Here is a 27,857-nt window from a genome sequence, read left to right as displayed (position 1 = left end):
ACATTGAGATGTACAGTTTGGGTGGTCTGACTAAATACTTGGAGATTACACCTTCCAAAGAGGCAAACACAGTCATTGAAAAACAGACAGGAAAGGAGAAGGTGGAGCAGAAGGGAGTTCTTCAATAGGGCCTGGATTACTTAATCAAAAGTCAAGTGGTCAAAAGGAGAACATGAACATTGACCATGCCAAGTATAAATAGTCCTCGGCACCAGTGGTTCTTCAAATGGGGCTTGGAGCCCTGAGGATTGGGGAGCAAATGAGGAAAAGTTTATACTTTCAGCATTTCCTTGGCCAAAATCACTCAAATTGAATCTGTGCCTACCATGCAAAACCAGGGGTGTGGAGCTAAAATCCAATGAAGAGGAGACACAAGAGAAGGTCTCAGAAGCAGAGTAACCCACAAAAAAACAGAAGTATTCAATAAAACATCCATTTTGTTCACTCCCAAATCAAAAATACATATTTTTCATCTGGCCTGCAGTTTTATTTATCATCTACACAGTTTTGATGTGAGTTGCAGAGTTTTGGAGATATTGGTCATACAAATGTCTGCCTTCAGACAGTTTAGTCCATTATTAGGGAGCAGCAATACTCAACAGCAATGTCTCTTTCCAAAAATTATGACCCAATGACTCAAGATAATTCACATACCTTGTTGGATGTAGTTTAATGTAGGAACTATTTTCTATTGGACCACACTTCCCAACTGTATCACTGGGCAGAAGGAAGCGTGCATCTACTCATGGACGAGGGACCGGTGCTGGTGACAGAGTGGGTTGATGGATGTAGTTTGGTGGAAAGAAAATAGTTCCTAGATGAAAACCACTCACAACAAGATCTGTGAATTATCTTGAGGAACTGGGTCATGATTTCTAGAAAGATACATTGCTATTGAGTTTTTCAAAAGCATTTTGGGAGAGAGCGCTCAGAGCACCTCAAACTGAGTGTCACCTAGTTCCATCATGTTCAAGAAAAGGCAGACATTTCTACGGGTGATATCAAAAAAGGTAAGATGAAAAATATGTATTTTTCACTTTGGGGTAACTTTGTCATTATACTGTAATCTCACAACTTCTCCTGTTAAGTAGTGGCTTTTGTGGCTCCATAATACTTTAAAACAAGTCCTCAGATGTTGTGGCCTGAGCCAGTTGATCTATTCAGAGCTTCTGGGCATGAAAGCTGTTGGGAATCCCTCTCTCAGCTCATTTCTTTTTACCAGGTCATCACCTGCTGTCTTTAATTCATGCATGCTGTTTTCTCTTTCTCCCTCTCTGTTCTCCCGCTCTCTTTTGAAGTCTTTGGGAGTCCTGTGGCTTTCAAAGGGTCAGAAAAGGGCAGCCCTACTGTCCTATCGAAGCCAGGCTGCAGGATAAACGTATGTCACCACCTGTCCTCACTGCTCTGTGTCAACACCGCTGGTGTGACTGTACTCACGCCTCGTCATTTCACCCCCTGTTGCCCAGACATTGTTCCCTCTTGCTCACACACACACTGAAATGCGACTGAGAAAACACACATTCCCTGGGTAGTGGTTGTACCCACATACACACATACAGGAAAATGCGCACTACTACCGTAGGACCCCTACTGTCTGACAACCATCACACAGAGGCAAATCAAGGAGTCCCACTGCTAAAAGCCCACCCTTTCCTCACACTTCACATTACAGAGGACTCTTTCCGGTCCGACCCAAAACCAGTGGGGGTTGTTTGGTTGAGAGAAAGGGCTGTGTCCTGGGGAGAGAGTCAATTGCAGGTCCAGGGTCACGCAGAGATTGGAAAGAGGCGGCCAAATGTCCTTCAAGATGAAAAATTAGCCTTTGAAATGAGAAAGATCAAACCACTCAGAGGAGCAGTGGATGTGTTTCTGATGCTCCCATTGAAGAGTTTCAGAAGCTCTTTTTATTCAGCTGCAGTTTCCTGCCCAGCCTTCCCAGAGGGAAACATCCCAGGAATCCCCAGATCTGGAAGGGAAGCCAAGGTGGAGCAGGATGATCCAAAACTGGAGACCAGGCCTGAGTCAGAGTCGGACACAGCCAGCTCCTCAAACTTCTGTATCACTTTCCTGACTGACTGGAATGGAATCTCCCTGCGCCACCAGGCTCCACCAGCCCCACAAGGCCCCCTGTAGGCCGAGTCCTTACTGAGGAACACATGGGGAGGAGGAGGGAGGCCGCAGCGCAGCCTCAGTCGGCCCTGGCCCAGGCCCAGAGCAGGGAGCACTCCAGCGGGGTTGAAGAGGGTAGGCAGCGTGGCTAGGTGCTCCTGCGTCAGAGGGTTATGGAAGCTCAGAGCGCACCCACTGATGTTAAGGAAGATCCCAATGGTTTTTATGTGAGGTGGGACAGTGCAGAGCGGCTCCTGGCTCCCATCGTACACTACACAAAAAGACGAGCCCTGCCTTTCGAGCCACCAGCCATGAGAACCATCCAAGGAGCTGATACCTGAGAGACAGAAAAGTGATGTTTCATATTTACTGTGTGCATTTATAGATTTATAATCTTCACAAAAAACTTTCTAAGATTTTTAGCTTTAAACTCTTGACTCTGCAACCATAATCCATCCTGTCTGACTCTTTCTTTTTATTTGATGAAGTCAGCAAGCTGATCAACAACAAGCCATTGGGCAGAAGGCCAGTATATGCTGCGATTGTCTGGCAAATTGTCAGAAAATCGATTGTTTCACTGTTAGCAGTACATCATTACCTATGGTGGGCAGTTTGTGTGTTCAGCGTCGGTTAATTTTGTTGAAGAATTTTATTGATTGATTTTTAAAGATTAGGCTGCCTTTACATGGTGAAACTTTCATGCAGCTTTAGTTGGTTGAAATTTAAGTGATACTTAATTGCAGTTGAATTGGTGTAAAGCCCTGGGCAACACACTTGAAATGTGCTAATGAATTAATATAAAAGAAGATGGTCTTTTGGGTGTTTTTAAAAGCAGATTATGCTTATAAAGATACGAGGTTGGTGACACTTGTCAACAAACAAATGTGAGCAAGACAAAGTTTGTTTACATTGCATATAGCAGGTGACTAATATTACTACTATCTTAGTTTGAAGTTATGAGAGAATTAGAACAGTTATCTAAAAAGCAATTATATATCAAGCTACAATTTCATACTAATGGTAAAAGGTGGCAACACAGAGCAATTTAATTATTTATTTTCCTTGAATCAAAGGGCAGATGCAGTCATCGGAGGCTAACGGGAACAAGCTCCTTGAATAGAGTGAAATTATCCATTGGTCTCTTTTGAGCTGCCAGTAGGTGGCGTTTTTCTTTTGTTTTGTTTTGTTTTGTTTAGTTTTTTAACCCCCAGCACATCACTAAATATACACACACATATAGCTCTCTTCCTATTCTTTGGGACAAACATTAAGAAAAGAAATTAGGAGGGCCAGCACCAGATCAAAAACAAACAAACAAACAAACAAAAACATAAGTCTAAACTGACATTATCCAGCAAAAGAATGATACAAAACAAGATACAAAGATGCAAATGTTGTCAAAGTGACACTTCCTACTTGATATAATCTATGAAAAACCTATTATGTTAAAAATGACCAATCTAGCCAACTATGTTGAGTGAAATTAACTCAAATTGTTCTGCATGTTCTGTTTTGCTGTTTTGTGACACTGTTCTGTCACTGATTGCAGGAATTAACGTAGTCAAAAGACCTTTCTGTATGTTAGCTTTGTGTTACAGTCACACGGTGATGCAGCACCAGGCTTCCGGGTTCACTGGACTTTCATGTCAGAGAATTTTGAGGAGGATTTTTTTTTCTTTTTGATTTGGATTAACATTTTGTGTGAGAGGATGATTCTAAAGCATAATTAGAGCACACATATGACAATGCTAATGTAGACAAGCACACTAGTAATACTTAAATTACTAAAACCACTTAATTTCAACATTTTTTAATGTCAATCTGTTGATGCCCAATATCATTTTCAAATATGATTTGGGTTTAGATTTCCAAATTAGAACCACTTCATTGAATGTACCGTTTTTTTTTGTTTTTTTTTTAAAGAATTGCATTGATCAAAGATGCCTTTTCAGTGGTTAAAACTTCTTTTTTTCAAAGCTGTTAAGAGGCAGTTTGTCATATTTGATAAATGAAAACGTTTCTAGTCATGCCATACTAATAGTTAAATACAATCTTAAGATATTAGAACAACTTGCTCCAGTAATTTCACCAAACATTGATAATGGAAATCTTTTCCAATGTTGCTTAACCAATTATCCGTGGTCTGTTAATGGTCTAACCGCTTGGTGGCACTATGAACGTTGTGCCTGAAGATGACGTGTGCATATGTGTTTACATCTGAGTGTGGGCTTAAACAAGCACAGTCTTGCTGACTAACGGTGAGGGTTTCTGGAACCAATAAGCACATTGGCATTGAACCAACCAAAACAAACTCAAGAGAGTTCTTTACCGATCCTGTAGACAGAGCTGTTGCAGACATCCACCTCCCAGTAATACTGTCCACGTGCAATGACAACATTAGCGCAGACCTGGGGGAGAGCCAGTGTAAGTCTGGGGTCAGAGGCCATTGATCTTCTGACCTTGGTGTCTGGAAGTGGGCCAGGACGGCTCTCTCCTTGGTAGGTGATGGTTAGGGAGGAGTTGGAAAGATGGAGAGATTGAGGGACAGTTGAAGCATCCAGGGTAAAACATAGTCCTACAATAGACCAGAAGTAAACAGATGATGTAAGAAGAGAACTTTCAGGGTTGTTTTTATTATAGTAATAAATACAAACAAAAGTATCACTCATCTTCTCTATACATAAAGCTGAAATGGTAGACAGTAGTATGAAATATGATTCCTGACCAAAGACAGACTGTTCCATCTCCTCCTCTTGCAGGTCTACAGCCCCACCCAGTGGTGCTATTGAAGAACTGGTGGTGTTGGAGCCTGAGTCAATAGAGAGATGTTTACAGAGCAGCTAACATAGATACAGGTTTATTCCCAGAAACTGTCTGGACCTATGAATAGATTGCCATACTCACCCCGTGAACAGCTCTGTCCTGTCATGTCCCCTGCTTCCTGGCAGTATTTGTCCCCCTATATAATGATAAGAGAAATAAGTTTCAAACCTAAGATAGACCAGAAGTAAACAGATGATGTAAGAAGAGAACTTTCAGGGTTTTATTTTATAGTAATAACAAAAGTATCACTCATTTTCTCTATACATAAACCTGAAATACATGGAATTAAATTAATTTTATTAAATGAAAGACAATGAAGGCAATTTTTGCTAGCCTTTAAAGTTGAATAATACAGATAATATGTGAAAATGTTCAACATTTCAAGGTTTGTTGAAAAGCTGATGCTAAATTGGTGAATTTATATAGAAAAGCAGCAGAAGTATGAAAAGTTTGAAAAATGGGAAAGGGAAAGCACAAAATTTAATAGATGACTGAAACTCAGTGTATCAAAGATTTATTTATTTAATGTTATTTGTAAAGGGACAAGTATGTAGCATAAATCAATGCCACACTCTATAGCCTAAGCTAATTTGCAATGCCCATCCTTAGCTAGGCCTTAAGATACAAACGACTCAGCAACAAAAAACACACATAAGTGCAGAGTACAGACAATGAAAAATACAGAACAATACAACATAATTAACACTATGGAATAGTGTGATGGCCAAGGCCACACAAATGGACAGTTGAGGGTAAAAACCATGCACACTCACCTCACTTCTTTGTTCAATGCACAGGTTAGTTTAATTTGCAGTCAACCACACCCCAAACAATTCAGGTCCACACAGTTTATTTGAGTTATAATTTCTTTATTTTCCTTTAGCTTTACACTGTTTAAATGGAGTGCACACATTTTCACACTGTAAGGTTAGATTTAGTAATTTTCTGTTGTATTAATCATTTTTCTTTGTCTTTTTTTGAGTTACCATGCTGGTGGGGGTGGTTTCCTCCTGGACGGGCAAAAGGTGTGGCACAGGAGTGGAACCTGTTAAATCCTGTGGCCAGCTCATCAGGCCGTACCATCTGCAGCCGTGTCAGAGGGGGTTTTTGGGATTAGTTTGTTTTTTCTGTGTATTAGTTTTAGTAGATACCATTTTGTTTTCCCCTTTTGTGTTAGTTGGTTTGGCCAAGCCGGTATATATGTTCCCTCACATTTCATTTTGTTAGGTCAGTTTGTTCAGTTAACACAGTTTTGTTGTTGTCATTTTGTTTATGTTGTTTGGCATTATTTTTTGGGTAAATAAAAACCCTCTTTTCAACAGATTCCTGTTCTCCTCGTTGCCTTACTGCTTGGTCCCTGACAAATGGGAAGCACCTAATTATTCATGACTACATGACTGATTCCTCTTCAAAAACTGTTTCAATTTGAACTTAAAATGATCTAAATCAGGATTCAGTTTGAGTTCTTCAGGTAAAGAATTCCACATGTTAATTCCATGGACAGAAAAAGCTGTTTGTCCAAATGGGGATTTACACAGGGGAACCTTACAATTCCCAGTGGATGCCCCACGTGTTACTGAGCCTGAAGCTCTAAGTGAAACCACAAGATCACTGAGCACCTGAGGAGCCTGATTATGTAGGCATTTATGGATGAGCTTGAGATTGGTTAGATTAATGAAATTATCAGAACTTAACATATTTCGTTTCTGAAGAACATGGCTGTCCAAAACTTTAATTGCTTGATTGTACAGTATATCATCATGAGAGGTTTGGTTATTGTAGATGCTGCTTGTGACTAAGAGGTTACACAGTAACTCAAATGTGAAAAAATCATAGCATGCATGAAACAGTTTGCAGCATGAAATGGGAGACAGTCTCTGATAAGTCTAAATGTATGTAAGTTTGCTTTTGCAACACCACTCACCACCTTAACGTGCTTGTCTCTATTATTTGTTTCTACATAATTGAGCAACTGATGAGTGATGACTTTTTCCAGGACCTTAGGAAATACTGGTAATAAACTAACAGGCCTGTAGTTACAGGCCTGATCAACTGTTCCTGGTTTGAAAGTGGGTATGAGTCTGGCCAGTTTCCATTTACTGGGAATGATCCCATTAGTAATGGAAATTTTGATTAGATGAATAAGAGGTGTTACCAAAGTGTCCTTGTGTTTTTTTTAATTTTTTCAGAAAGGCAGTATCCAGGTGAAAGAGATCTTTTGAGTGACTACTTGTTATGACCCTTAGTTGGGCTAGGGGATGAGGGGTATAACATTAAATAAATTTACCCAGGAGATAAAGGAAGGAAGGAAAACTGAGACAAAGATGTAAACAAAAGTTAATTTATTAACAAATGTGTGTCAAATTAAGTTAACTAATTAAATACTAACAGGTTAACTTAACCTACTAAATTAAACAACAAATGCACACACAAAAGACAAGTGTCCATGCTAGCCGGGGAGGCTAACAAGAACACAACACAAACAACACAGAGTGCCTTTGCTGGCTGGCGGGACTAGCAAAGCACATGGGGGCGCCCAGACAAGTGCCCTTGCCAACCATGGAGGTAAACAAGGCACATGAAAGACAAAGACAAGTGACTTCACTAGCGAAGCGCTTGTCGGCCACCACGAGTAGTCTAACCTGCCGCTGCAGGATTAGGCTATAGACTAGCAGACTTTGTCTGCCGGATGGCCCTCCGGCCCTGACGTGTGGACTTCCAGCCACCAAATGGCCCACTGGCCCTGACTGGCTGCACTCTCCAGGCTTTTAATCACCAGGTCCTGATTGCAGAGCAGCTGCACCTGATGCCAATCACTGCAATCTGCAAGGGGGGAGGGGCAGAACCTGGGCACAGGAGAGCACAGCACCACACAGACACTGTGGCACATAACACTACTGGTGAGTTAATCTGTTTTTTCTAGGACTTCAGTCTGATTTGTTTGTTGTAATGTAAAGATATTGGCAGATACATTATTTGGGACAGATAGCTCAACACTGGACAAGCTCCTCAACAGAGGAAACAGAAAAAAGGCATAGCCATATCATTATTTAAGCAGCTTCTCATTGCAGTTTGTAGATTAGTTTTCGAAGAGACTCATTTACCCAAGGTAAAGAGGATTTGTCATTGTCATTCATTTTCTGTTTATACACCAGCCTCTAGTCCACAGGAGGAGTTGTATTTGTTGATTATACCTTAAATTATAATCAATTTTATATATTGATTATAAAAGAAAAAAAATATTAACTGAAAGAAACAAACTTCATGTGACACACTGTACACCATCCTGCCTTTCACATATTGTATGAGTGTGTGACAGAGAAAATCTTTAAATTTCTCTCTCTGCAGTTTGGATATCTCACCTGCACATGTTGAAGGTGATCTTCTGATGCTCCCTCCTTGGTGCCTGCTTCCCTGCTGACACATGCAGGACTAAGGGTGGGATATTTTGGCAGACAAGAAGTGGCAGATGACCAGTTCCAGCATGGCAGCTCCACAGGACGTCGACAGCCTGGACACTGAGCAGAGCAGACAGGTAGGCGGACACTGCAGTGATGAGGCAGACCCGAACTTATCCCCTCTCCAGCTGCTATACAGCGACGGCACATGATGTGAGAGCACGGCAGGATCAGGACAGTGTCACACTCCTGGTTGCAGGCTGGACAGCAGGAGGACTGCTGCAAACAATCATAGTCTTTGTCCTCATGTTCCTCCCTGTTAGGCTTTCCTGGTTCCGCATCCGGAAGCTTCCAAGGATACAAAGTCCTCACTGACATTACTGGCAGTCTCTTTAATGCCATTGATTCTTGGGCTTTCTCATTTTCTGTCATGTGAACAAAGTCCTTACATTTCTTTAAAAGACCAGCTTTGCTTTGCAATCAAAACAAAGGCTCAATTACATGAAAAAATCCATTTGTATGTTTATGTACAATATGGAGATAATACCTGACTGTGTATATCCAGTTATGATCTTCAGTAAGCAAGGCCTCACTCAGTATAGAAGCAGCCTTAGCAATCCATTCTCCCTGAAAAGACACACTTTCTGCCAAGATATCTTTTGCTATAAAGTCACAAGATTTCCTTGTGGGTAGAGATGTCCCACTGTGGCAAAAATGACAAAGTTCACCCTTCTCTAACAGAGCAAAAACCCATTGGCAAACTGCAGGATGTCAAGAATGCTGTTGAACAGATATCAAGAAACACTCCTGTTGTGTCTTCTTCTCTGTCTCCCAGCTGACTGTTGCGGGTGAAATAGGTAGAATGGCCTGAGAGCAGATAAAAGAGAGAGGCAGAGAGTGTCAGAGAAAGCCCAGCCTTTTAAAAGGTACTCATTGCTTGGTGTTGCCATGGTAATGGCTCTTCCCATAGAGACGCACAACTGCAAGATAATGTGTTGCACAGAGCCGTTGTGCGCGCGCACACGCACACACACACACACACACACACACACACACACACACAAATGTTAACAAAGAGCTCATTAATGCCAACCACATGAACCACCCCACTCAGACAAAACCTCTGTCCAGACAAAATAATGCACACACAGATTTTCTCTTCTGAGTGTTGATGCTCTGCTCTCTTGTTCAGCTGTGCCTATTTTATGGAGGATTATCAATGAGTGGTCCACCTTCAGGATTATGTGTTGTGAGTGTCAAAGATATTGTCAGAACTCTTTGTAATTCACTGCTGGTGAGAACGAGACTGCTCATTATCTCCATGTCTTGCCTACATTGTAGGGGTCACATCTGCAGTCGGCGTAGAACATAGGGAGGGTTTTCAAACACTATAAATGGTAAAAAGAAAAAAAAAACTTGGTCACTTCCTGGGAGGTTCCTGTGAGAGGAAAAAAAAAAATCAAGTTCACAGTTTGTGGGAAAAGGGACATGCATAGGCATGTTTGGAGAACATGATTACTTTCTGGCATGATCCTTGTCATCTAAATTCCTTGGAGCAACCATTATTTTTCCAAGGTATCAGTATGATACCATGGGAGTCTGTTTTTTCCAACCAGAAGGTAGTATTGCTCTCTAAAGATAAAGGAGTAAGCATGATTAAACTTTGCAACTTTGTAGCACAATTCTCTTGAGAAGCCTTTTTGTAGAATTTTGATAAGATTAGAGCATCCTCCAAATTGTTCTGATCACATACATTTAGTTGTTTCTTTAACTGTTCAGTGATCACGGGGTGTTTGGTGGGTGGTGCTGTGCATTGGTGTCTGTCACATTATCTTTGAAACAGACAACATGAGAACTTCCTAAAAGTGAGCCAAAGCATTTCAATCGCCTTAACTGGGCAAGTCATTAAGAAGATAATCTTATTTAGAATGGTGAGCTGACACTAGGTAAGAGCCTCTTGAGGAAACAGGGGTAGGGACTGTCACCCAACTCTGTAGTTTCTCTCTGCTCTACAGAGTGTTTTACTCTCTCTTAGCTTATTGTTTTGGTCTTACAGCCTGCAAACTCCACTCTCATTGACCCACTGGGTGCTTCACTTCCTGTCCAGTAGTGATGTGCAGATGGGCTCAAATCAGCCACCCCATCCACCCCTATTATTTTCTCCAATTCAGAGACCCCCACACACTTCTACCAGTCCCTGTAGGCTATATTACCTTTTAAATGATATTGAGTAACACAAGCTCTCCAGGTGATTCTTATATTGTGCATTGTAATTTCCTTAAATGATTAGACAGGCTGCTTTTTAGTTTCGTTTCCACACGTGCAGTAAATCACTGCAGCAAATATTGTGAGACATTTAATCAGCAAAACTAATAAATGCAGTTCTAAACTTTACGGGACAGAGAAAACTCTCCACTGAAAACAGAATTAAATAATCAGTGAAGTTGTGCTGCTATAGTGCTGTACTGCTGTGCCTTGTGCGTAAATGCACACACAGCTTGTCTCTCTATCTAGTGAGATGCTTCACATTTCCCACCTGCAAATGATCCACTATCAATCAGAATGTTCATTTTTATGACCTGGCCCGCCTGATCTGTGGATTGCCCACAATGTCAGCAGTTGTAACTGCAGTCTGCGCATCAATATTGCCCAGCACAGCCCAGCAAACAGCAGATAAACAAAGTCAATGACTAACTGGTGAACATATTGGAGAATTTAGGTGCTATAGAGTCTGATATTTCCATCATTAGTTGTTGAAAACCAAAACAGAGCTAAAAGGAGGAAAAAATAAAACAAAATTACAACTACAACTAAATCCAACCAAATCATGGTTTAACTTCAAATTATGTTGCACTGAACTTGCTTAAAATGAAGAAAGACTAAATTTAAACCTGTCTGTAAACCCAAGTTTAGTTTTTGCTTTACAAAACTTTAAACTCTAATTTACTGTGTGTTCAGTATCACCTTACACTTCAGGAGGTTTAACCTGGCTAACAATGTCACATTTTGTTGACTTTTTAGCTAGCTAGCAAATAATGTAACATTTATAACACACACACACACACACACACACACCTTTTATGAAATAAATTAATTTATTTTTTAAAATACATTTTCTTTTAATTTGGGTAAGAAAGCATCTCCATTTTCGTTAAACTCTAATTTTGATTGACACCACTAAACTTGGATTTACTGAACAGAGATGTATTGTTTTATATTAATCAATAGAGTTCTGCTTAATTTTAAATCTGACTTTACTCATTTTAAAGCTAGTTTTCATTATTACAGCTGTAGAACTAATCTTAGATTAATTTAATCTTTGTTAGTGATACCAAGTGAAAAGTTGCCAAATCATACTTGCTTCTTGTGGTGAGGAATGAACACTGTTTGAAGAAAAGCTGATAGCATCAGTCATGCCAGGTACTGGAATACAGAGGAACCCGTCTTCTTCATGCATCCGTGATTGCTATTTTTGGAATAGTAGTTGTATTGTGCGTCATATTGGTGGTGTTGTTATTAAAAAGCCCATCTTAAGTCCAGCATGATATGAACCAACAGATAAAATACAGATATATAAAACATTATGACAGTGAGTCCTTCATGTGTGTATCACAATGTTATAACTGGGCTAGTACTGTCTGGGTCTACATGGTGCCTCTCTTGTCTTGTTTGCGTTCAGGATCCAGAGTCAAACATTAACTTTGTGCTAAATCAAATATAAAGCCTACTTGCTGTAAACGTTTAGTCATGGCTTTGTGCGATCCCATTTCGCGCTTGACTCTTGACACACCAGTTTGTTCTCAAAAAATTCAAAGAGAAAGCACCTGAATGGCGTTCTCACCAGACCTGGGACCTGTGATTCAGGACTTTGCTTGAGCTTTACACATGATAATGGCGTTTCTACTGGATATGGAATGATTTTTGAGTATCTGAGTTTGTTTTTATGAAGTTGGATGTGAGAGGGATGCAGGTTGACAGACCACAGCTGAGGGACATCATGCACCCAGGAACGGCTTATGGCTTATAGCGGTAAGTTGACTGTTTGAACTTATGCCCTGTGTTACAACTCTTATTTACAAAGGGGGAGATCTGGTGTCACTGTGGTTTATATATTCTTAACAGTGGCGTAAATATGTCCCTTGGATGTCAAACAAAATGTTACATACTATTGATCATGTTAATGTTATATCAGGCTGCAATAAAATGCCTCAGTCCCTTAGGAGATTCCACAGTCTTTATCAGGAACACAGAGTGACTATTGTGTGACCTCATCTGATCCATCGAAAGTTCGCTGCAGGCATTTCAAAGCAACACTTCATTCATTCAGTTCCAAATTTCACACACCATAGTGGCTGTAATAAAAAATAACATTGGCATCGGAAGTACGTACTTGTCTGGGCGAAACTTGTGGGTGGGCTTTTGGCAAGACTGGAGGATGATATGGTAACATCAAACAGGTGATACACAGTTCTGCTAATTCCATTGAGGAGGATCTGGACCAAGGATAGTAAAGGTGGAGGGGGATATAAGCTGGCTTTTGCTGCTGCTGCAGCAGAAGGAGCTAAATGGCAGCTTGTCAGTCATTTCCGCTGTGTGCTCCTCTAGGACTTCTGCTGCCGCTGCTGATAGGAGTGATTTCCTTCCATCTACCTGAGGTCCAGGCTAAACCTACTGACTTTTGGTGCAACTTTAAAGGCAGGAAATATATGGCAGAGAGAACTGAGGCGCTGAAGCAAGACATGGTGAGGAATTATTCATTAATATTGTTCAGTACAAAGTCAATATAAAAACATTTTACTGGTTTGGGATTCTTTGTTGATTTACGTTCCTGCATGTGTGTGACAAAACTTTGATCATGTACTCAGGCAAACTGCGTGGGCTATGATACACTGTCCTCTCCTGTTCAGCAACCATGTGATGGGCTAAACGCAACAGCATGGGCAAGTAAAACTGTGAGTAATAGCTGATCAAAGCATGTGTACACACCTTACTTTGATTTATCATTCATAAATTTGACAGCCGATTGCAAAGACCAACAACATGTATGATGTTTTTTTGCCTTTGCTCTCCTTTATTGGTCTACTGTGTACCAGTGAATACAGATAAGTGTGCAATGGGGGTTTGTGCTTTTTCATTAACTCATTTTACAGTGTGATGATATATTACTTAATACAATGTAATGCATAATCTTAAGTATACTGTGCAAGATTCCTCATGCAATGACAAAAAAACATTGCAAGAAAGGTTTTGGCAATATCTTGAAACACCTCCAGGGAAATTATGCAATGATAGCCATCTTTGCTTGTCTAGTTGATGTGCCAAAACTCTTTCTGTCCAACAACTGTGTTCTAAAAGCCGGTCAGTTTGCAGACATGCGTCATTAAGTGTAGAATTTCACAAATATAAACATTCAGGCTGGGTTGCACCAACAAGGATTTTTAAGCTCGATTAAATCATGTTTTAGCATTAAATTATGTTTCACAAAACTTTTAAACTAGCTTAAAATTAAGAAAGATTAAATGTAGGTCTCTCCCTAAACTTCAGTGTAATGACTTAGATTTGATTTAATTCCTTTGAACCAAAACTTTTAACTCCAGTTCACAGTGTTGTGATCCGGTATTAACTTTAAATGTCACTTGAGGAGGATTAACTTTTAAAATGCTTACTTTTTCAGCTGGATCAAGCAAAGCTTCAAGAAAAAGGTTAAGGGTTGGATGCAACCCAACTGATTTTTATGATGTATCTCCTGTTTCTTTCACTCAGTTGATCTGTTGCCAGATGATGCTAGATACTTTGTCTCAAAGGAGGAGAAATTGGAGCTTCTCCGTCGAGCCATCATCAGTAGGCTAACTAGGGTAACTAGCTTTTTATCTAGCTAACAAACAATGTCACGTTTTATTAAGGAATACAGAGCAGTGGAAAGTTGATGGTTTCCCCCTTTATTACCAGATCCCGACAGCACTCAAACCTTTATTTATTAATGTATTTAATTTGGTGTGAGCAGCCTTCTCCATATTGATTTGGCTATTTAATTTCATTTCACTTTTTTCACTTAAACTTGGATTTTCTAAAGTTTTTAATTCTTTAATGGTACAGAGCTCTGCTTAATTGTAATTTAAACCTGCCAAACTCTGGTCGGAACTAATCAAAGATTAAAATAATCTTTGTTGGCGCCACCCAGTTATAATGGTTTAAATTTGTATAATTATTGAGATTTTGCATAATCTTTACCCTTTTAAAATTATAACGGTATTTCATTTGTTGCCACAAATTATGAGACACTAATGTTGAGGCACTGATGGGGATTTGGACAGAATTGGGTGACAGACAAACCATACCTCACAATTTGTAAAGCGTCTTTCTAGCGTGTAGACTCCTGCACACAGCAACTAGTGTAACACAAGAAGAAACACACAGGTCTAAAGCCATAATTATAGCTGTAGAGAGGCTGGCACAGCAGATATTTGAACTAAATGCACTGACAAAGCTATGATGCAGATGTTTTGTGGGTATTTACAACATTCACCATTTTAGTTTAGCATTAATGTTATTAGTTTTGGTTCACAAACCAAATAAATGATGACGGCTAATGATGGCACTTGATCAAAAGACAGAGGATAACAAAAGTTGTTACAATTCATTCATAGAGGAAAATGAATGTTTGAACCACATTTCATGACAGTCTGTCCAATACTCAAGACATTTCAAAACTACAGTAACTTCATAGTGGACAAAGACATTATGATTCATCCTCTCGGGACCACAAATATCTGTTTCATAATATTTATATTTCAGTCTGGACCAAAGTGGTGGACCGACAAACGTTGCCATACCTATAACATTGTTATAGGTCAATGTTGAAATGCTTTGCCACTTAAATGAAAAACAAAACAAAAATGGCACGTTTATGAAATTTCTGAAAAATTCATTCATCTTTGTTGGTGAAAAGTGTAAAGCTGCCAAATCATACTTGCTTTTATTTGGTGAGAAATTAACAGTGTTGCATCTGATAGCATCAGTTTGTCATCTTTTAAGCTCTCATGTTTGCATTGTTTTATCCCACTTATCATAATCATGAGGGATTAAAGCCTCTCCCAGTTTGTAACCAAAGGAATTCGGTGGAATTTAAGCCTATGACAGTTTACATGGGAGGAGTCAAAACAGTCCTGTACTGTGGTAAAAACAACATCCAAGATTCATAGTTGCTCACTAGTTCTCATTCCAGGTCGTCAAGTATCAGCACTGCTTGGCAATATAAGGCATGTTTATTTATCTAGCACCATTCAGGCACCAAGTGCACAAGGAGCATCACAATACAATAAAATAAAATGTTAAAAGAACATTACAATTATATTTGAGATCATAAAAACAAAAGCTAAAAGCAAGCCAATAAATAGTAGAAACATTACAGAAACTGAATTTGAAAGACATAAAAACAAAAGTGAATGCAAACAAATATAAAAGCAATAGTCATAGATTACATTAACAAGATGTTATGTATCTACTTCACTGGAAAGCTGCAGTAAACAGTAATGTTTTAAGTCCTGATTTAAATGAGCTGACAGGTTCAGCCAACCTCAGGGATGTGACAGTTTGTGTCACAGGTGGTGCGCATAGAAACTAGAGGCTGCTTCACCTTGCTTGGTTTTGATCCTTGGAGTAAATCTGCTCCAGATGATCTGAGAGGTCTAGGTGCTTCTCAATGTACAAATAAATCAGAGATATATTTAGGCCCAAGACCATTTAGTGCTTTATAGACAAGAGATAGGATTTAAAAATCTATCCTTTGACACACAGGTGGTCAGTGCAGTGATTGAAGCACTGTGCTCCACTTTCTCTGTGCTGGTGAAGACTCGGCAGCAGCATTCTGGACGAGCTGCAGCTGTCTGATTGATTTTTTACTCAGACCTGTGAAGACATGGTTCCAATAGTCCAGCCTGCTGAAAATTAAAGCATGAACAAGTTTTTCTGTATCTTGTTTATACCTACTACGTGCTGCTTAATACCTGCTAAATATCAACATGCTAGCATTATCATTATGAGCATGTTAGCATGTTAATGTCATTTATTTCAATTACAGTTTCACAAAGGCATGGCTGTGGGCTCTTTGGCTTGTTAATTAAATACCTGACCTGGACTTTAACTGTCATATCAAAAATTAATAATTCAAAATATTAAAATACTATTTTGTATTAAACTGATCAATTTAGTTTATTTATTTAAATTTTAATATAATTTGTTTGTGTATGTGTTTGTCTAGCTCCAGCAGAAGCATGCAGAGGTGGTTGGATCCCTCCAGATGTTTCAGGGTTGGGTGGAGGTGGAGAGGAATCAATCCACATTGCAATGTCAGACCACATTGTTGGGGAAACTGGAGCATCACATCAGAAATTATCTGAATATGGTCAACAGGCTTCCAATACAGGTGATACACATGAACATGAATATCTCAGACCGCTCTTTGGCCACTTAAGATAAACTGTTGTTGACCTAATAAGATTAATTACACACTTCTGAGTCTCCCAACACAATTCATACCCGATAAGGGGCACAAATGTTCCAAAGTAAGAAAGTAAACTAACAACAGAGGCACGCTATTAGCAGTCTTACTTCACAAATGCCTGGTTCTGAAAAACATGTTTGTTTGTCAAACCATGTTAAGCCCTTGAGTGTAAATTAATTTGATTCTACTTTTGGCCCCTTACAGAATGACACGGGGACACCGGCTCAGGCTGCAGTACAGGCCCATTCCAGCCCAACCAGCCTGAACAAAGTGCTGGAGAAGTGCGGAAATCTGATCACTGAAAAACTGGAGCGCCTTGCTACTGACCTCCAAGACAGTATGTGCAAAGATGAACACAAGACAACCAATACTTAAGGATCTAGTGGCGACTTTAACTAATGGAAAGTTGCTTATTTGTGCTACTGTTCTGTGTTACCTGAGAACTGATCCAAGAGAATATCAGGCAAGGAGCAGCACACTGTGGACTGAGAAGGTCCATCATGTTGATGAAGACCCAGGAGGAGATGGGTGGAATTGGATTTGGGGATACAGTGGTATGATAGACATTATCTGTGGTTTTCTGGTAATCTGAAAACAAGAATGCATAAAGGCATCAACCAGAGTGGTTTTGAATGCCAAAGGAAGCCACAGCAGTTTTGAGTTCAATGTGATAAAAACTCAGTCACAAGGAGTCAGCATGGCAAAGCCTCTCAAAAGGCAATAAAACCTCTTAAAACTAAAAGTCTAAACTCAAAGAAACTCTAGTTTTTCAAGTGTATTAGCAACTTCCCATGCATCCTGTCCAACTTAAAAGTTCTCAAGCACACAGCTACGGAAACTTAGCCATCTTAGCCCAGGCTAAGAAAGGATTTAACATGAAGAAAGCTTTGATACTGGCACGTTTCAAAGTGGCTAACCCCGACTTTAGCGTAGGGCTCAGTGGCCCTGTTCCAGAGAATGGTTAGTGTCTCACCAAGTGAGACTTGGTGTACATGTCAAACAAACTTTACTGAAGAACTAACCACAACCAATCACTTTCAACCTTGTACATCTGGTGGAGTGGTATCATTATTTTGCCAGTAAGCCCTGAGTTTTCAGGGTTATCCCCTAAAACTGGACTAAACTCAGGCTTAAAGGGTGGCAGAAGGTAAACATTAGTCAGTGTTCCAACAGACATGTAACTCAGGGCTAGTAGAAGTGTGGTGTGACTTGTATAGCCCTTAGGTTCGTCTTCCTCTAATCTTTAAGCCATGTTCCACACTAGAAGCTCTTAGCCCTGGGTTTAGTCAATTTTCAGGGGATAACCCTCCAAACTCAGGGCTAACCTGCTCCGGAGCAGAGCCAACTAGCCCTAGGCTAAAGTCAGGGTTAGCCCAATTAGCATTTGTTCCAGGATTGTGCCAGAATGAAATCTCTTATAGCCCTGGCTAATAGTTCCCTCAGCCTGGGGCTAACTGCTCTCTTAACCTTGGGCTAAATGCAGTGTGTAAGTCCTTAAGTTATCCCAGGGTTAACTCAAAGGTCTAAGAATAGCTCTGGGCTAAAAAGGATGGAGTGTGACAATACTAAAATTCTATAGCCATGTTAGCAGCTCTGTGAGGCTGTAGACTATTTATGCAGAGTGGTGCTTTGAGCTAAATGCTAATGTATATACATGCTGCTGCTAGCACATGCAGACATGTAGCAGGTATGTTTTCTGTAATAAATGTTTTTTTAAAAACATCTGCTAATTATAGCTAAACAAAACACAACTGAGGCTGATGGAAATGCCATAGTTTTGCAGGTGTTGCTCATAAACCAAAATAGGCCTATTTTACAAATTAAAATTTTGAAGTCAGAATGGCAATATAGAAAAAATGAAGGAACCAAAGTCAAGAGGATTCATCTGTTGAGAACCATAAACATCAAATAATAATGTCAAATCCAGAAATGTGTGGTGGACCTGCTTTCTGATAGACTGAAAGATCAACATCACCATCCCTACAGCCATGCTGCTAGTGCAGTAAAAAAAACAAAAAAACAAAAAATGGCCTAGAACAGTTAACATTAAACACTTAACTTTGTATTTTTGGGACTTAACTGAAGGAGTTTGTATTGATAGAAATGTATGTTTGTCTCATGAAAAGGGTCAATGATGGCAGTGAGTGTCTTTATAAGAAACTTGCCCATAGACATATAGAGGTTCAGGGTCATTGAAGTGAAACTAATCTAAATGGATGTCTTAAATCTAATTATGTTATGATCATCATAACATAAATCACACTCCTTATAGCAGTGCTAAAATGAACATAGTGTGGCAGTGCACTCTATTGGTCATACCGCTTCTTGTAGTGTTTAATCAAAATTGTGACTGCAGTGCCCTCCATGGGTGCTGGATGAGAGGTGCCACATGTTGGGCTCCGCAGTCATCTGCTCACACTGAAAATAAGGAAACAGATATCTTGTTAGACTGTGGAAGTCTGGCAAATGTAACTCATTTTTAAGCTTTGCACAGCAGCAAAACTTTGGTAATGATTTCAATAGTTCGTCTTTCTCAAAGAGGGGAGGAAAAGAAGGAATGAAAATAAAACTGGTACTATTGTGTGTAGCAACAAAATCAGCAAATATATTTTTAAGTTTGTTGTGTTATATTTGAAATCTGAGGAAATATATATTAAAAATGCAATATGTGAATGTACAGTGTGCATGTATGCTTGTCACCACAGAGACTTTATTTGTCTGGATTATTTTTAAAGATAGAAATGTTGTAGATATGTATGTATTTGATTTTCTAAACATATTGATATGTATATAATATATGTATTAATGCTGCGGTATTTTTTCAACAATATATCTAGCTAAATCATTGTAGTGTCTAGAAAAGACATTCAGACTGCTAGTCAGATGCTGTTATGTGTGTAAATGTTTTATTTATTTGCTGGGGTGGCCTTTGGGCTGTTTGGGAGGGAACTGGGACATACACTGTTGCACTAATCTGTATTTTTGGATCACTATAATCACTAGTATTAAACCAGTCATACCATTCAAAATAAATGCACAATGGGAATCAAGCATTGCTCGTCATTTGAGAATACAGAAGTGACAGAAGATGAGGAAGGTGACATTTACCAAATTGAAATACTGACCCGTTTTATAGTGTACTTTAGTAGTACACAGATATAATGCATGTATCCATGATAATTAACTTATTTTAACTCGGTATTTGTGTCCAACTTGACGTGGCTCCCATCTGCAGGTGGTCGGGTGAATGCAGTACACGGATTGGCCCAGCCAACTTGATCATATGACCCAGAGCAACAGGCTGGAAAACTGGGGGCTGGAAAACACAGGAAAATCAATAGAAAGCTATGATTGTCAAGCTAGACACAGGCAGGCAAGAGTAAACCGGAAATAGCAAGATTTGTATTTAAAATAAAACAAATGTATTCATCACGTTCTTTACCAGCGCCGTTTTGTTTCTCTTGGCGAATTGTACTGGCTAACCTGGCATAAAGCAATTGCGCATTATATTTTTATATTATATTTTTTATTACATCATATTTTGATATTATAAACTATATTATGGCAAAGGAACAATCGCATTTGAGTTTACTGTGTATTCCCGTTGAAATGCCTTATTTCCCCTTTGCTTTGTAATGTTTTATGAAAGAGTATTAGTGCCAGGGATAAGAGGAAAAAAGAGAGAAGGAAGATTTGTTTTAAATATTTGTTTTGAGAATAAAGCTGAAATGTCGTGAATAAAGCTGAAATACCATGACGAGAATGTATCAGACATGTTAAGAATGAAACTGAAATACCATTTTGACTTTATTCTTGACATGGTATTTCAACTTTTCTCTCAATATCCCGACCTTATCCTAGAAACATTTCATCTTTATGCTGAAATTCTGGCTGAATTCTGAACATTTCAACTTCATTCTGGACATTTTGCCTTTATTCTGGAAATTTAGACTTTATGCTCAACATTTCGACTTATTTTTTATTTTATTAAAAAATCGACTTCATTCTCAACATCTGGACTTCATTCTCAAAGAACATAAAGAAATATAGAATAAATAAATAAAAAATCTCCCCTCACTGACCTTTCATGACTGGCACTAATACAGAAATTTCGACTATATTCTCGACATTTCAATTTTATTCTCAAAGTTTCGACTTCATTCTGTACATTTCGACTTCATTCTCATGTCTGTATCTTTTATACTGAAAGCCTTACCCGGAAGTTGTGCTTGTCATTGAGGTGAATTAACGTTCGTGCATCACATGATGTTCTATTCAGTAGTTTTACTAAGAAATTATCCAGAGACGCGGTGGGTAGATCTGACTCGCTTATGTGGAGTTTTAAACGTTTTTTAAAACTATGTGTTATGACTGTTTTGATACATCGGTTTACTTCGCTGGTTTAGACTGTCTATTGATAACGAAAGCACTTTCGCCAACCAGGACGCGTCACTAGCGGTTAACTTCCGAGGAAAACACTGGTACCATACATGAACGTGTCGGAGATAGCGGGTGAAACGGTCAGTCAGGTTTACAGAGCACAGCTGGGGGGACAGTTGGCTCTGGTATAATTCAGGGCACTCTGTGAAGTTGTGGAGCTTGTGCAGAGGCAGGTTTCACTATGACAGAGCGGACTCCTCTCCTCCACTACCGCCTCTCCACCAGCGTCAATGAATCCGAGCGCCGCTCACCTCCGGCCGGCCAGGCCCTGGAGCAGCGCCCGGGCAGCCCCAGGCAGAGGTCTGCCCAGCAGCGGCAGCCGAAGAAACTGTCCATCTTCTTCGGTGTGGTGATCCCTACCTTGCTGTCAATGTTCAGCGTGGTACTGTTTCTCAGAATAGGTGAGTGCTGATGACAACAGAGGTCCACTTAAATCACTGCACACCTTTGTGTGACGTATGAACCCCAGAGCTACGCCAAACCCCATTCAAAATTCAGAGATTTTAATCTTGCTGTGCTCATCACTGAAGTTTCAAAGTGTGTAACATTACTCTGTGCTTTTTAGTAGCAGCTGATGAATTCGGTATGAAAGTTGTAAAGTATTCAATGTTCTTTTATCTAAACAACATCGAAGGGCACTTGTGATTAGGGGTAGGCAACAGATCGATATTATATTGATATCATGAAATGAAACTTGTTATCGTCATAGATTTTGAATATTGTGATATCATGATATTTACCCACCAAGTCTTTACATCCATATTACTGATGATTATTTATCAAAAATCTTATTGTATTGTTACAGTATTAAGAAAGATCAGGGCTGCTTCCAATGATTATCGTTATCATCAATTAGTCTGTCAATCGTTTTTTTTTTTGTTTTTTTGTTTTTTGATTAATTAACTAGTCATTTGGACCAAAAAGTCTATTTCCCCAAAGCCCTGTGTGATGTCCTCAATTGTCTTTTGTCCACAATCCAAAGATATTTAGTTTAATGTCATAGAAGAGTTAAGGACCCAGCAAATATTCACATTTAAGAAGCTAGAATAAGATAATTGTGACTTTTTTCTTTAAAAAATTACTCAAATGGATCAATGAGTAATCAAAATAACTGGGAGTTCATTTGAATAGCTGACAACTAGCCTAATCGATCAGTCACTGCAGCTTGAACCGTGGCCCTGAGTAGGTCATCATACTCTCTAAGATCATAATATGTTTGCACTCTTTGAGAATTTATGGTATGCTCTTTTAGAGAAAATATGTATACCAAGATATATATATTTTGTCTATCATGGCATAACTGAAAAATATTGAGATATTATTTATAAGACTTATCACCCAGGCTTACTAGTGAGCAGCTCAACCAATTCAGTAAGTTGATTTTATTGAAATAAAGATGTGCTTGATGATATGTAAACTGACAGGATGAATCCATTAAACATTTTTATTCCTTTTAATTTCCTGCATTAATTCGTCACTCTTTATAAAAGAGAACTTAAACTGTTGGGCTTTGAAGGAGTCACTTAAGGTTACATACACACCTGCACTCAAAACCAAGATCCTATTTCTGTTTTTGGCCTCTGTTGTTGGAGTGAACTAGTCTTGGTGAATGCAATCCTTTTGTGAGTTGGTAGACCCCATATATGATTTGATTGAGAATAAACTGCTACTTATATGCAAAGTGAGTGTATAAATCTGTATTATGTCATTGAATTTCAGCGTTTCCCCTATCTTGGTCCTCAGGGCTCATTGCCCTGCATGTTTTACATGTTTTCCTGCTCAAACTCACTTGATTCAGATGATCAACTCGTCATGAAGCCTGATAATGAGCTGATCATCTGAATCAGGTGAGTTTGAGCAGGAAAACATCTAAAACATGCAGGGCAATGAGCCCTGAGGACCAGGATAGGGGAAACATTGAATTTAGCAGTAATTTAGGTCAGTATCTCACAGTTTTGCATGATAACCTGCAAGGTTGAGGAATTCCCCCAGTCAGCTGGAGATCTTTTCCTTTCTTATTTACACTTACTGGATAATGATAAAATGTTTTACCGGACTTTTCTTTAGTTTTGTTTCCTTAGCACAACCAAATTTCTCTTTCAAAATAGTTCCAATTTCAGCAAAGGTTTGGTCACAGTAAAAATGTCCAGTCCAAAATTGTTGGACTTCATTCTTGAGGTTTAGGTTATAATTTGACCACTTAGGTGGCATGGCATGGAGGGATGATGCCTAGGCATTTAATATTATATTATACAAAACAGATTTTCATCAAAGTGTTATTGGTGGGAAAATATAACCTACTTGCTTCTATGGGTCTTATTGTTGTGGCAACACTTGGTCAACTGCATTTGAAGGAAGATTTCTGTAATTTTGTTTAAGTTTAAGTCTAAAACAGCTGAAATAAGTCATGTTGGTCCATGTCAAGAGACTAAAAGTTCAATTTTCTATGAAAAATGTAGGCATGATGCTAGTAATCATGAGTCATTCAATCCCCAGATTCCCATTTTTGCTGTCAAAGCATAAAAAAAGAGGACACTAACAACTGAGATCTGCTTCTCTGCTTATCTGTGTTCTGGTTATTTGGGTGTTGTGCTTGTATGTGTTTTTTTCTCCGTTGTACCTCCAAGTTGTTTTCTAACCCTCTCTTGTTTTTACCCCCTCCCCTGCTCCCCCAGTCTCATGAGATGTCAGCTGCTGTGCAGTGGACACGCATAGTGCATGCACACACACACACACACATAGTAGCGGTTTGTGTAGCACTTTAGACTGCTGTTTTCACACTTTTACATGTCGGTCTGTGCAGGAACTAACTGAGGTTTCATGGTGGATGTGAAACTATTGTACATTTATCAGCTGTGAAAAACTCAACATGGGGATGAAGAGACACATGTTGGACAACGTATTGTAAAAATCAAACATGATCTACCACATCTGCCAACTAGCTAAAGAAATCCTACATATATAAACTGAAAACTGTGCATGCTGCCTTTTCCTTTGGTTCAGATGCTTTGTGATCATGTGACACCCACAGTGCAGTGCTGTAGATAAAAGCAGACCATGAAAGCAGCAACATTATGCTGTTAGTCACAGTAGTTGATTGTATATAAATGTATGCAATCAAAGGTCACAGTATTAGAAAGTGGAAAATGAGTCTAACATGGTATGAAATGGCACTGATATCTTCTTCCACACTTTGATGAGATGTGCATGACTTCACTTATGAAGATGTGAGATTTTATTTATTTTAATCAAGCGTAGCTGGAATCTGAACTAGTTTCGTAAGAGAAGGTGTGTTTGCACATGGTTCAGATGTTATCGAGCAGGAGTTCTTGATCTGGATGGATATGTATAAAACATCTCAGAAATGGTCACAAGTAGGGATGCACAGAATAAAGTTGACACGTCATTGACAAATCAAGGCTTTAAAATTAAATATTAGTATTGCCCTGAAACATTTCTGCCAGTATAACAGGGTGATAAGATGATGCTTTAACTATGTGCATGCAACAGTATGTCTGTGGTGTTGGGCTGCACGAAATGGTAAAAGAAAAGAAGAAATTGTATTGCAATTAATTTGACAGGTATTGTGATATAATTCACGATTAGTGGGAATAATCATTTTCACTTCACAGTTTTAATTTTCGCAGAAAAATACCATCAAAATCATGATAATGTGGTATTTATTTGGGTCTGTACCAAACAAACATGTTTTCTTACATCTGGGCCCTGTTTCAGAAAGTGTGACATTGTGGATTCATCCTCAGCTCAGGTTGTCTTTAGTTCCCCTGCACCGAAACATTAGGCTTCCTCTGTGTAAGATACTGATCAATGAACAATAATTTGTCATACTGGGATTGATCGCACTGATGGAACAGTCCTATCATTGTTGTGCAGTAAGTAGTAAATGATGAATGAGTGGACTATGTTGAGTAAAATGTAATCATGTTAGCAGTTTTTTTTTAACAAAAACATCATGGTCCACATTGGCATGCATTCATATTTCTAGCTCGACTGGATTAAAATGGAGGCTCGGCTCTTTATTTACCCATTGCCGTGATGAATCATGGTATCGGAGCTTCATGGAAGATGGCTTTCATGCAGGCACTTAACAATACTCAGAGTTGATTGAACTGATTCTGATCAGCTGTTCTGGAACTGAAAACTCTGGGGTTTCCCATCTCAAATGTTCAGCAGTAGTTTTCTTATCTTGCCCAGTGAGAAGAATTGTATTTTATCTGTGAATCTGCCATTGGACTTTCTCTGTAAGGTTAGGCATGATAATAAGTGAATTCCACTCTGTTCTCTGCATTTAAGTGTAAAATATGCTGGTTCATAGTTTTTTAACCATTAGAGATACCTATCTCTATTTAAGGAAATATGGCGTACGTTTTGTTATTGCTGACCCATTAAAAAGTGGTCTGTGAACCATTGCATTGCAAAGTACAAAAGTAAAGGCATGGAGAATCACTTTCAACATGTGATCCCAGTTTCATTTTTAGACATGTTGGACTGTTGTGATGAGTCATTTTGTGCAGTGGTCACTGGCATTATGATTCCTTAGAAGATTTTCAGAAATGTACCGTCATCAGAAACTGCAAACGCAGTTCTTCTTTCGTGCTTCTCATGGCACCCTGAGTGCTCATATCCTCTGTACTGTGTTTGTGGGCTGATAATTGGAAACTTCCCTCCTCAACCACACTGACGTTAACCGTCAAGACTAAAGTTCTGCTTTCGACCAGCTGACCAGGTGCTTATTGTTCTGTCTCACTGTGTTTATGTTTTCTCTGTCTAGGTTTTGTGGTAGGACAGGCAGGACTATATCAAGCTATCGCCATGTTCCTGGTGGCCTACTTCATCATCTGCATGACCGTGCTCTCAGTTTGTGCCATCTCCACCAATGGAGCCCTGGATGCCGGGGGAGCTTATTGTATCCTCTTCACACACACACACACACACACACACACACACCATCACACACCATCACATGACAGTCAGCACGTGAACTATTGGTATGGAGAGGCTGAGAAGGGATATCAAGAGTACACACTTGTAGGACTCCTCGCTGCTCTAAACAAAGACAAACTGTCCTCACTCTAGCATTGTGTTTAGTGAAGTATATGCAGCATTGTCTATGACACTGAATGGGAACTGAAATGTTCATTAACGGCACTGCAGGGCACTGTTTACTACTTTAGATAGAAGACAGAGTGCTTTGTTGCCAGGACTTTGGTAAATAACCCCCCTCAGTGCTGTCCTCATCAGCTGCTGTCTGGTGAGGACAGGCCAGCTAGATATATATACATTAAGCAGCTTTGTCTTCTTGTCACTCAGGTGTTGCAGTTGTGACCTTTTATAGGTGATTTATATTAAAGTAACACTTTAAATATTGATCAGCTGCAGTAATTAGTACTGTCCTCTTGGGCTGGGCAATATTATGAGACTAGATATTGACAAGTGACGATGAGTCCTACACTGTAACCTGACCATCATGTTACTGATGTCACAGTCTTCATCACTAACTGGGTTCTTTATGAATAAAAATACAAAAATGCACACACGTGTTTCACAGTGTAATCAACAAACAAGTGTACTTTGCCTTAACTTCACTCAGACATGATAAGTCGAGCGTTGGGGCCAGAGTTCGGTGGCAGTATTGGCATCATGTTCTTTCTGGCCAATGTGTGTGGCAGCGCTCTCTATGTGCTGGGTCTGGTTGAAGCTGTCGTGGCCACTTTTGGAGTGCCAGAAGGTGAGTTTAATTTAGGAAACGTGTAAGCATTCCTCATTCTTTTAGTTTAGAAACATAATTTTACATATCTTTAACTTGGAACATTTAATACAGGCTATAACAAAGAGACACAAGGTGGAAAATTACACAGTTATTAGCATTAACAAATCTTCGCCTTTATCTTTTCCCTCCTAACCTCCTGCTTCGACACGGTAACCATCTCTAGATGGGTCTATGGCCACTGCTTCCTACCAGGTTCTGCCATCGGGCTACTGGTGGTCTCTGCTTTATGCCACAGCCATCGCTCTGCTGTGCCTGCTGGTGTGCCTGGTGGGAGCCCACATCTATGCCAAGGCTACCTTCCTTATATTCCTGGTGGTCATGTTTGTTCTGGGCACCATCTTCATCAGTTTCTTTGCCGTTCACCCTCGCACCATCACACTGCCCAGTATTGCAAATCCGACAGCCAATGGAACGGGCCCTGTGTTTCCCACCACGGCCAACTTCACTGGCTTCAAGTTGGACACGCTGCTCGGGAACCTGTGGGGTAAGGTGCATGAGTCTCCCAGGATGTGCTCATACCAAGCATCTTCAGAGACAGATCTGTGTTGTGTTTACTTCTTTTATTTGTTTTGCCTGGTGACAACAATACTAATGATTCAAACTAAGATAAACAAAAAATGCATGTCAATGAATAGTTTGTTAATCACTGTAAATAATCTAGCAGATTAAAACTACATTTATCAACAAGTTAGAGCATGAGGCAAGAATGCTGTGAACTGTGATGTGGTTGTAATACCAGGTTGCATGAGTTCTTAAACATTATTTTTGTTGAATGGTGCTTAAAAGGAGTTGG

The 27,857-nt window shown here is 39.5% G+C and overlaps 3 protein-coding genes across 3 annotated transcripts in view; 2 read left to right on the top strand and 1 right to left on the bottom strand.

Moving 5' to 3' along the window:
* Nucleotides 1-668: 668 nt before the first annotated feature.
* On the bottom strand, nucleotides 669-10,406 carry LOC146328146 (uncharacterized). The gene is made up of 7 exons (XM_084716274.1): nucleotides 10,385-10,406; nucleotides 8,862-9,091; nucleotides 8,295-8,678; nucleotides 5,014-5,068; nucleotides 4,835-4,918; nucleotides 4,439-4,684; nucleotides 669-2,446 (listed from the first exon to the last, which is right to left on the bottom strand). Exons 1-7 carry the CDS (start codon nucleotides 10,404-10,406, stop codon nucleotides 1,905-1,907), a joined length of 1,563 nt encoding a protein of 520 aa, XP_084572400.1. The 3' UTR covers nucleotides 669-1,904.
* Nucleotides 10,407-12,072: 1,666 nt separating this feature from the next.
* On the top strand, nucleotides 12,073-17,748 carry LOC146328145 (thrombopoietin-like). Its single transcript, XM_084716352.1, has 4 exons — nucleotides 12,073-13,072; nucleotides 13,196-13,282; nucleotides 16,591-16,755; nucleotides 17,038-17,748. Exons 1-4 carry the CDS (start codon nucleotides 12,896-12,898, stop codon nucleotides 17,206-17,208), a joined length of 600 nt encoding a protein of 199 aa, XP_084572478.1. The 5' UTR covers nucleotides 12,073-12,895; the 3' UTR covers nucleotides 17,209-17,748.
* Nucleotides 17,749-21,076: 3,328 nt separating this feature from the next.
* LOC146328144 (solute carrier family 12 member 9) overlaps nucleotides 21,077-27,857 on the top strand; it is a 76,389-nt gene continuing 69,608 nt past the window's right edge. The window contains exons 1-4 of the mRNA XM_084717001.1: nucleotides 21,077-21,674; nucleotides 26,066-26,200; nucleotides 26,885-27,022; nucleotides 27,228-27,548. Coding sequence (XP_084573127.1) covers nucleotides 21,455-21,674; nucleotides 26,066-26,200; nucleotides 26,885-27,022; nucleotides 27,228-27,548 — 814 coding nt within the window. The 5' untranslated portion in view covers nucleotides 21,077-21,454. The remainder of the gene's footprint in view (nucleotides 21,675-26,065; nucleotides 26,201-26,884; nucleotides 27,023-27,227; nucleotides 27,549-27,857) is intronic.

The sequence above is a fragment of the Lutjanus erythropterus genome, chromosome 4, assembly GCF_056507025.1.
Source record: "Lutjanus erythropterus isolate fLutEry1 chromosome 4, fLutEry1.hap2, whole genome shotgun sequence".
Classification (NCBI taxonomy): domain Eukaryota; kingdom Metazoa; phylum Chordata; class Actinopteri; order Lutjaniformes; family Lutjanidae; genus Lutjanus; species Lutjanus erythropterus.
The sequence above is the reverse complement of the archived record's forward strand: the minus strand, read 5'-3'. Positions and strand labels throughout refer to the sequence as shown.

Bases quoted from the DNA above. Each gene is read 5' to 3' on its own strand.
- LOC146328146 (XM_084716274.1), bottom strand. From the start codon at position 10,406: ATGAGAGTGGAGTTTGCAGGCT. The intron at 9,092-10,384 runs GTAAGACCAAAA...GACATCCTGCAG, and splicing joins GAGAGTGGAGTTTGCAGGCT to TTTGCCAATGGGTTTTTGCT. The intron at 5,069-8,294 runs GTGAGATATCCA...ATCATTATATAG, and splicing joins ATCACCTTCAACATGTGCAG to GGGGACAAATACTGCCAGGA.
- LOC146328145 (XM_084716352.1), top strand. From the start codon at position 12,896: ATGGCAGCTTGTCAGTCATTTCCGCTGTGTGCTCCTCTAGGACTTCTG. The intron at 13,283-16,590 runs GTGAGTAATAGC...GTGTTTGTCTAG, and splicing joins CAGCATGGGCAAGTAAAACT to CTCCAGCAGAAGCATGCAGA. The intron at 16,756-17,037 runs GTGATACACATG...GGCCCCTTACAG, and splicing joins TCAACAGGCTTCCAATACAG to AATGACACGGGGACACCGGC.